The following is a 10995-nucleotide window of genomic DNA, read 5'->3' as shown; positions in this document are numbered from 1 at the left end:
TAATTAAGATTATAGTTCTTGATCAGTTTGTATTTCTATAAATATTGTAAGTGCAAAACAATTATATGTACTACCGTATAATTGTTACTAAACTATATTTAAATTTATTTAAATTCTTTATTGAACATATTCTTAGAGAATAGTACAATTTAAAAATTCATTTATCGTGTAAAATGGATGGTCTTGAAGCCAGAGTTTTAGTTTGTGTCCAAACTGCAGCCGGTCTCTCCTCCTCTTCAGTTCTAGTGGGAGGGCGTTCCACAGCTTTGCTCCGACATACGTTGGCTTCTTCTCCGTGGGCGCTAGGCGGTGAGCTGGAATATGGTAGTTTGCAGCATGCCGAGTGTTGTAGTCATGTTGCTGTGCTCCAGTCATCACTTCATCGGGTGATTTCAGGTGTACGTAGGTCACAGCTTCTAGGATGTATAGGTTGACCACAGTGAGAATCTTCAGTTCTTGAAAGGCTTGCCTGCATGATTCTCTTGTGCGTAGGCTTGTAAGGATCCGAATTGCTCTCTTTTGGTGTATTAGGACCCGTTGCAGGTTGCCTAGTGTGGTACCTCCCCAGACTGCAATACCGTATCGAAGATGTGATTCGTAGAGAGCATAGTATGCAGTTTTAGCTGTTCTTAGGTCGCTGATATGTTTCATCCTGCGGATCACGTACAGTCCTGCGCTAAGCCTTTTACAGAGGTTGTCAATGTGGTGTGTCCACGTCAGAGAGTCATCTATTGTCACTCCAAGATACTTTGAAGTGCTGATTTCCTCCAGTTCAGGCAGTCCTCCTACAGTGTCTTTGTGTCTTCCAAAGAATAGCTGTTTTGTTTTTGTCTCGTTTACAACAAGGTCCAATATATTATTTAGATGTCCACAACAAGTAATAATTTTGGTTGGAAATTAAAAGTAAAAAATATTCACTATGCATTTAATTTATGATACATCATTTATCATCTTATTTTAGATTCCAACGGAAATCTCCATTTTTAAAGTTTGAACAAAGCAATTAGAGAAGTAAATATATACAAAATATATTATGGTAGGGTATAACATGTAAAAGAATCCTAACCATTAATCAACAATGCAGATGAAAATTTAAATAGTGAATATTTGGTATGAATAAAGGATAATAAACAGAACAAACAATAAAAACAATGAATACAAATATATAATAATAGAGCAGCGTACTGCTGTAGATAATAAATTATCTGGATATATAAATTGAAGCCTCAAAATAATTTTTCCTCAACTTGATTGTCCTCTTTGTTTGAAGGTTATTTTTGACGATGGAAGGATTGTGAAGGAAACAGGATTTTTCCGGACATTTGCCATCGTTCAGTGAAACAAGAAATCAGTAACACTACGTTTCAAGATCTGCAATCTGATCTCTTCTTCAGGTAAAGAACTAACCTAATACATAATTACAAACTAGGTTAAAATAAACAAATCTTACCAAAGCGTTGTGGCACGCCTAGTCAGGAATCACAACCTACATGTTGTTTGTCATATTCACTAACTCTATAAACATGCACTTAATAAAAAAACTATACAAAACACTAATCATTAAAACTGAACTACGGAATACAGGTCACAATACGTCTTCACTCGTCTACTAACCACCTACGACTGACCAGAGGGTCTAGCCAATGGTGATCGTCACGGCTGGCTAAAACAAGATGGCGGAAATAAAATTGAATGTCCTGCGATTTTTGTCTGGAGCACCGACTCTGCCCTAGAAAGTCAACAACTTCAGCAACACTGTTTCCAGATCTTTGAAGTTGGGCCATCAATCTGCTATATAGTTAGTGCATTGGTGTTGCCTGACGAACAGGTCGCTGGATCGAGTGGATGTTGGAGTTCTGAATTGGACCAGATGCATTAAGTCAGGACAGTCAACCTTGCCCTTAAGGATCTTATGTTGTAGCACACCAGCAGAAAAACTGTGGTTCCCATGAGAGTGGAGCCCCAGATATTGAGACAGGTCTTCAATGGGAACTTGCTGGTAGGGAAACCCCTTCCTAATTCCTACTACGCTGACAAATCTCCTTTGAACACTCTCCAGTTCCTCAATGAGAAATTTCTAATGAGGATTCCACACTGGTGAGCCATATTGGAGCCATAAGTGTCTTGAGAAGCGAAGAATGAATCTAAGCATTCTGTTTGCTCTACTGCAGATCTTCAGTACATGGGATTCAGAACTTAATGAGGGTGTCAATATGACACCAAGTCCTTTACCTCTTAAACACGAGCTATGGGTTCACCACATACTGTATTTTTAAAAATTACTGGAGAGTGACTACGGTGAAAGGTTATCGCTTGGCACTTCTTAGTATTGAGGTTCATTCTATTGGCCTCACACCAGTGATCAAGTTTATATACATCCTCCTAGATCTATAGGCTTGCATAGATATGATATAGAAAATCTTCACATCACCAGCGAAAAGAAGTGAATTCCCCTAAAGTGCCTCGGGCAGATCATTTATGAAAAATGAGAAAGGATATGGTCCAAGCAATGATCCCTGAGGAACTTCCAAGCAAGAAACCAATTCAGAGGAAATAGCTGATGCAAATTATAGTCACCGGTCTGAGAGGTAATTTGTCAACCACTTTAATTCAGTGTTTCCAAAACTTTGGACAAGCATTTTTTTTTAGAAAAAGAGTGTGATCCACTGTGTTAAATGCCTTAGAGAAAACTAGATACACTGCATCCAACTAATGATTAGAGACAAAAGCTTCTTGAAACTTTGATTAAAAAAGTGTTAAATTTGATATGGTAGTTCTTCTATCAGTCAAAACATGCTTTTGAGAGCAGATTATGCAAGCAGTTTGAGCTTGATGAAACTAAGGAGGAGGTCTTTGAAAACTTTGAACGTAGCTGACACAATTGATATAGGTCTGTAATTAGTAATATCATCAATAGGTTCAGTTTTTTAAATACATATGCCGACTTGAAGGCATCTGGAAAAACACCAGTGGCCAGTGATGTGTTAAACAAAACACAAAAATGGTCCAGCTAATAAACTTCCTCAATACTTTAAGACCATTTTTTTGTTCTCTTAGGACAAGAAGCTTATAAATTGCACCTAGTCTTATAAGGACCTTTGTGCTGCTTCCGGAGTGACAAGATATTCTAGATGGATAAGGTTGGGGGCATGGGCTGCTTCCAATCGAGATACATCAGGAAGAATTTACGGCACTAATCTAAAGTCATGCCCTCTTGAAAAAAAGAGATGCCAGCTTCGAACCAGCCTCTCCAGTCAAAGCAGACAGGAGTGACACACCCTTATGTTGAGTCTAGCAAGAACCTCTGAGGTTAGGAAGCGAACTCCACCAATAGTCTTCCCTTGCAGAAATCTTGCAAAATGCTCTTGCATTAGAAAAGCCCAGGTAATTACAGGTTGTAGGTTGCTCCTTGTATTGTTTGTGAGGAATTATTTTTAGTTATCAACAGATTTTTTGAGCTGCTAGGGAACAATCTGGGGAAGAGTGAAGCACCAAACCTCCTCATTGGTGAATCAAGCTAAACTGCAGCAGCAATTGCAGATATAACATTTTCATTTGCTTCATTGAGGTTGGGAGAACTCAGAATGGATGTAAAGTCAATGACTGAAAGAGAGTTGTAGGTATTATGTAAATTGCATCTTTTACAGTCATATTTTGTACTATTTGGAATAGCCTTTTGTAGTTTTCTTCTGCAAGGTATCATACAAAAAGAGGAAGGTGATTCCTCTCTTCCTCAAGCAGAAGAGCATAAATTTACAAAGAAACAACAGGACTTTTATTTGAGCATAAGACTAGGTTGAATATGACATCTCTTTTGTTATAAATAGGGTTAACTTGATAAGGATTATATATCTCCATTAGAGAAAGTATGATTTTCGATGCAGGAGTGTGGACATATTGAAAGGATCAGCCCAATCAACAACAGGTAGAATAAATCCCCAATTACTATAATGCCATTGAAGTCATGATCAGTCAATACTTCCATTAAGGAGTTGGGTTGGGAAGAGCCAGTTAATGTCTTTATAGGGCTCTATCTTGACTAACAAGTGCTCAATATGATTAACACCAGATATCAGGCGATATGACGCAATATTGCTTTTAACAGCAACCAATCACACCGCCCTTGTAGAATTTAGAACTGGTTAGAGAGACCTGCCACAACGATAGTATAGTTGTCATAGTATGTGTACACATCATGTACATCATCAGAAAGATTGGTTTCAGTAACGATTATAATATCAAATCTAGACATGGTTATAGATAATTTAAGTTCAACAAGTTTGCTTTACATTCCTTAGGCATTTTCATAGTAAGCCAAGAGATTTCTGTTGATTGAAGCTAGTTTTTTGAAGACTGAACAATTTTTGGATTAATAAATTATGTTTTCTGAGTATGATTGTATGTGATTAAATGAGTAATAATATGAGATTATACATGAAACTATTTATATATATATATATATATATATATATATATATATATATATATATATATATATATATATATATATATATAAGGAAAGTTGTATTAATTTAAAAAGCCTTGGGAATTATTGTAGACAGTGCTCTATCTTGGACACCTCATGTTGATTTGGTCTGCCCTCAAATTGAGTACTGCCCTGTATGTGCTCAAAAGAGTTAGAGCTGTCACAGACCTCGCAACAGCTAAAGTTGCTTATTTCTCACTATTTGAATCCCACATAACATATGGACTGCTTGTTTGGGGTGGATCAACTGCAGGAAATCTGAATAGAGTCCTAATAATGCAGAAAAAGGCTGTGAGAGTGCTAGCAAGCTTGGGACCAAGAGACACTTGTAGAAGTGCCTTTAAAGACCTTGGTATCCAAACTGTTCCTGCCTTGTTTATCTTTCAGTCCATCATTCACATTCTCACAAGCAATGCTGAACGATTCATTGACATCCATACCCACAACACCAGAAACGCAGTAAATTTCAACCTTCAATCCCACAGACTTGCAATGTTTGCCAAAAAACCTTCCTATGCAGGAGCAAAATTTTTCAATCTACTGCCAAGACATCTCAAAGAAGAGAAGAGACTATTCCCAATCAGGACACGTCTCACCACCTGGCTGGCCGACAAGACATTCTACTCCGTTGAAGAATTTTCAAATTGGAGAGATTTGTCAGCCTAATTTATAATTACTTTTATGTATTGACACATATTCTATACTCTACGTTCACGAATAAAGTTTGCTTTGACTTTGACTTGACTTTGTTCATATTAAGTTTGTTTAAAAATTAATGGACTTGTTTTAATTGTATTATAAAAATATTGATTATGCTAATAGTGTAGTTTTTGTTTTCAAATGTTTAAAATGATTGTGAAGTTTAATGCTATTTCAGACACCTCAGAGAGTGGACAGAATTATTTTATTGAACGCAAAAAGTATTGTATTTAGTTTTTATTAATTCAATACCTAATCATGCAACTCAATATGTGGTTAGGTTATACCTAATAATTTACCGATATAATGTATGTACTTATACATTTATATGAAGGAATAAATCATTATTCTCATTTGTGTAATTAGTTTAACGTTTAACATTATAAAATCAGAAAAATCTTGAAATTATATGATCAAGCAAAGGGGAATGCCAACTAGAACATCCTAACTAGTATATAAATGAAAGAGTGAGTTATACTGAAATGTTACATGGACATTCTTAGGATTCCCTGGTTAACATATAGGATTAATCTTATTTCAAAAATCTCATTGGGCCCACTGTTTTCTAGCATTGCAAAATATCCCATCTTAATCTCTAAAATTGCATTACAGCAAACAATAATATGACCTGAAACTAAATAAAAATAATTGAAAGAGTCTGTTAAAAGTAGTCAACTGTTTGGTGTAAACATTGTTTTATGACAGCACAACTATAATTATGTTTAATTCATTTAACCACTATTTTCAATTTGTTTATATTAATAGTCTTAAAAGCATAGAATAACCTTGATAAAAACAGTACTTTTTATTTCAACCTTTTCTACAACCGCTGTTTTGTACAGAGTAAAAAAAACCAGATAAGAAAATTAAAGTTTTAGAAAAATATACCTACGTTTTTTTCTGTATGTTTTAGCAAATATTAAGTATACAGTTCTTGGTTAGTAACTTAATGCTGATATCAAAGACAAAGTTACTGTCTAACTTTTAGTATAAATTTAAAGATTGTTAAACCCATTAGTTGTCTTTTGGCAGAAGTAGGTTTCTCAAACCTGTAAATCTATATTTTTTTTCTTGACCGGGAAACAAGGTAAAATCATCTTTGCCATCAGAAATATAACTCACTTGAGTCAGAAGTGCCCATACATGTACAAAGTGTACTAAATTGCATACAAAGCTGCGGATAACTACAATAGATTTAAACAATCAAATCAGGTTCTTTTCAGCTGAAAAAACAATCCACATAGTTGTACTCAAAAGACAAGTTCATGTACTTGAAATACTGCACAGTTTTCACTTCAAGTACCATTACTTGAAGGTTTTTTAATGTCTTATCCGTATAAAAATCCCGATAAAAATATTAAAAAATGTAAAATACCTTTGGATGTGTATTAATTATATCTTAAAATGATACATCTCTCAAGCATGGTCAGAGAGTGCCGGGAGCTGAGTTGTCTGAGACATCTGGCTTTTAGTCTAAGTTAGATATACTGCATGTTCAAATGCTGTCTACCAATGCAGCACTTTTGATAAGAACAATTGATTTTGCACTCAGAAATCAGAAATCAGAAAATTTATTTGTCATTTAACACAAGAAACAGTGCAATAGACATCGTCACAGCCTAAGTTATGATTAAAACCTTTTCGTATAAACTACAATGACTAGACTACTTTAAAAACACAACATGTAGCAATAAAACTTTAAAAGACACATAACATATAGACTTAAAAAATAACATCAATGTCAGGCATATTAAAAAATTCTTGTACATGATAAAATGGGTTTTCTTTTAACCAGGCATATAACACTCTTTTAAATCTACTTATAGGCACAGATCGGGCACTAGAAGGTAATCTATTAAAAAATTTGATGCTTATAACTTTATGTGATGCTTGAGTTTTTGCTAACCTAACATATGGTAAATCTAACAGTGTATCGAATATCATGTTTTCCCCTTATTTTGTTGGATAATATCCTTGCTCATTACAATGGTCCATGAACATGGGTAGGATAAGGTTTAAAAAGGTCTCCTCATGTATGGTTTTTAAATAAATAGTTCTATAACTGAAAATAAGGATGTAAAATTGTTTTAAACCTAATATTGTTGTGAAGGGTATACTACTGGTATTAGGGTTGTTGCAGAACATGGCCTCCATAGGAAACAACTGATGAAGGTGGGTCTAAGCCAGACTGATGAATGCAGACTCTGCGGAGAAGCAGAAGAGTCAGCGGGACATATATGGCTAAATTGTCCTGCCATATGTATAATTAGGAAAATAGGGGTGTATCTTATCAGCCCCAAGGATGTCAACCTTTACCTACTTGACGCCAATTCTGTAACTCTATGTACATGAATAAAGAAACTGTCTATTGTCTATTGTCTATTGTCAGAGAACAGGAGCTCTTAAATTTGATTAACTTTTGTAAAAGTCTCAGAGCCCTTTGAGGACTACATGCAGAGACTATTGATTCTTTCTCTCTAGACAGAAAAAAAATTGTTGTTCTTACGGGATTCAAATCAAGATGGCTGCCATTAAGTTTCTTGAGTGGGCTGGAATATTCTGAACTTCTGTCATCACTCAATGGGTTGTGCAAGAAGTAGTTTTAGATGACGTACTTAGTTTTTTGGGACTATCCCTTTTTAATGAATGAAATAAATGAACTACAAGCTTTTGTGCAGAAAACAAATGAGATTAGGTTTATTGAGTAGAGGGTCTACATATACTGAAGTTATACATAGACAATGTTATAATATTGAACAAATGTGGAGGATTAAAAAGAACTATAAAAAAATATTCAAAATTCATTACCTTCAATATTTTATAAATTTGTAACACATAACATAAACAATGAAATAGTATAAAACAGAAGTTATATCAACATGAGAAATGTTTTATTGTATCACTTATGTTTGTTGAAATAATGAAGACACGTAGGGCAGTCTGGAAAGTATTCTCAGAAAGCTATCACCTTTTTAATACTTTTTGTTGGATCTTTAATCCCACACTCATCCATGAATTCTTCATAATAAAATTAACCCCTTTTTCAGGATTTTTTATTGCAATAAATACTACAAATTCATATTGTGTATCTGGTGGGATATCCATTTAATAGCCAAACTATCCTAAAACTATTATTTTCCAACTGAATTTATACTATTTTTGAAAACAAATTACAATTATTTGACATTGTTGGTCGAAATTACTTAATAATAATGATTGTCTCTTCAAATCTTTTAAACTTAAACCTTCTCTACTACGCTACTAAGTATCTTTCATTAAATGCTAAAATTGATTTATACTGTTCAAATTCAATAAAAGGTAAAAGATAAAAATTAAAAAAATTGTCTACTGTGAGTGCTGAGCAGTGTATAATGTATAATGTGAAATAGATGTGGTGACTGGAGGTGAAATATAATTTTTTATTCTAATATACAGGGTGTAGCAACAATCTTTGCAGGCTTCAGGATACTGCTTCATGAACCAAAAGAAGCTACAAACTAAATACAACAAATGATCTATCTATTTTCATTTACGGCCTGCATGTCTGTATCTGTTTTTATTTTTATTTGAGAAATCAGTAGAAATAAAAACTCAAATTTAATACAATTATTTTTCTTACAGTTTCAAATCTATACAAAAATCAATATTATATTATTGTATAAAGTTTCAAGATGGCGAAGTTTTTAAAGTTTAATACCATAAAATCTAATAAGATTATAAAAGTATTTAAAGATTAATGAAAGTTGTTAAATGTAAATAGGCACATTTTGTCACATAAATCATAAAAATCAGCTAGTAAATAATGTATACATAAGCTTTTAACTGTTCTAATGCAGATTTTATGATCCTGTAAAGATAAGAATAATGACAATTTTGAAGTCCATTACAACTGTTGAAAGCTTATATCTACCTTATTTACTGACTGATTTTTACGGTTTAGGTGACAAAATGTGCCTATTTACTGAATAATTTTTGGTATCTAGGGATCAAAATGTTTGTAATCGAATGCAGCAACTTGTATTATTCTTTACAAAGTTTCATAATTGTATTAGTTTTTACAGCATGAAGCTTTATGCATTTTAACCGGTTGTTGTCTTGAAATTTGTATGATAAAGTAATTAAAAATTGTTCTCTTGGTTTGAGACGGCAAGAAAAATAATTGCACAAAATTGCAGTTAAAAAAAAATATCTACTGGTTTCTGAAATTAAAAAATTAAAAAAAGGACAAACGGATGGTAGACAAAGAGAGAAAGACTATTGGTTGTATTTAGTTTGTAGCTCCTCTTGGTTGATGGAACAGTATCCTGAAGTTTTTGAATGGCGTTTTGTTACACCCTGTATATGTGAAACATTTTTCATAGTAACCAATGAAATTAAGACAGGATGTTTATTAAAAATAAATACAGATTGCTGAATGTTTTAATATACATGTCATGGACTAGAGTTAATGTACTGAATAAATATCACAGTATTTGAAAATTTGGTTAGAGCGTTTATTAGTTCAACCGTGGTAACATATACCACACTAATCTTGCGAGTTAAAATTTTATCTCTCCAATAATTTGGAAACAATATTTCGCATGTTAGCCAAACACGTATTTGCATAATGTTACTCTATAAAACTTGTCAAAATAGAAATTAATGCAAACAATACGCAGCGGTGATCACTTGGAATAAATCGGACATTACTGCAGTCGGCTAATATTGACAAATGATGATCCCCTGGGCGACCGGTGCAGATTTGTCAAACACAAATTCATTTTGACACGGCTTCTGTCAGATATATGGCTTACTGTTTCCCCTTCATTAATTAAAACTGTTAAAACCGCTGTAAAATTATTTACTCACTGGAAAATACTTATTAATTGTAAATTTACCTTGGAATTTTTTCAGGCTTGTGTTAGTCCAAGTGAATAAAAGATGAAAATAATTCAGCAATTTTAAAATTATCCATTTGAATTTATTATTTAAATTCTCATTACAAATTTAATTAATTATAGTAAATAGTGTTAAACATGTGTCGCTACAAAACGAGTCAACTCGTAAAAAATTTCCACATTGAGTAAGTTTTTAAACCACTAATTTATTTTTATTAATTAAGTTTCAAATTTAATCAGGTAGTGAATGCCCTGTAGTCAGCAGCAATGTATTACATTACATGTAATTATACTCAGTCCTGATGGAATAGACATGTATACCTATATTGCATCGGAGCTAATCTTATTTGCTAAAACGATCCAGTGAACAGTGGTATGTAAACGGGAATTTTATATAATATTTTATAATTACATATATTACATATGATTATTGAAACCATTTTCAGCTTGTATCTCTCTGTACAGTGTGTTCCAAATTTTATGCAAACTGAAGAATCTTGGAAACTGTAAAAGATACAGCAAAGATTAAATGGACAAAGTTGTTTGTAATAACAAGACTGATTTTGGTCAAAAATGCCAAACTGTAACAGCTCCCTTATAAGTACCTATATTGAAATTATTTTACATAAAATCTGCATAAACTTTCTTCTAGTTAAAATAAATTTGGAACACACTGTATATTAAAAGGGAAAGCCCTCATTCACTCACTCATCACTAAATCTCCAACTTTTCGGTATCTCAGAAAGTTGAAATTTGTCCCACTTATGCCTCACGACTAGCATAGAAAAACTAAAGCGTTTTTATAAAGGTTTAAATGAAGGATTAAAGGCAAGCACTGGATATTTGAGGAGTATATGAATACTGGACTTAATAAATAGTTTTTAAGATAGTAGACATCCAATGAAGAATGGTCTATAAGGCTATAAGGAGTTT

At 33.3% G+C, this 10995-nt stretch overlaps 1 protein-coding gene across 1 annotated transcript in view; it reads right to left on the bottom strand.

The window, feature by feature from the left end:
• Positions 1-1783: 1783 nt before the first annotated feature.
• Positions 1784-10995, bottom strand: part of LOC124368360 (rab GTPase-binding effector protein 1-like) — an 84236-nt gene continuing 75024 nt past the window's right edge. Inside the window, 1 exon segment of the mRNA XM_046825643.1 lies at positions 1784-2042. Within this exon segment, the coding sequence (XP_046681599.1) occupies positions 1784-2042 (259 nt within the window).

Source organism: Homalodisca vitripennis, chromosome 8, assembly GCF_021130785.1.
Source record: "Homalodisca vitripennis isolate AUS2020 chromosome 8, UT_GWSS_2.1, whole genome shotgun sequence".
Classification (NCBI taxonomy): Eukaryota; Metazoa; Arthropoda; class Insecta; order Hemiptera; family Cicadellidae; genus Homalodisca; species Homalodisca vitripennis.
The sequence above is the reverse complement of the archived record's forward strand: the minus strand, read 5'-3'. Positions and strand labels throughout refer to the sequence as shown.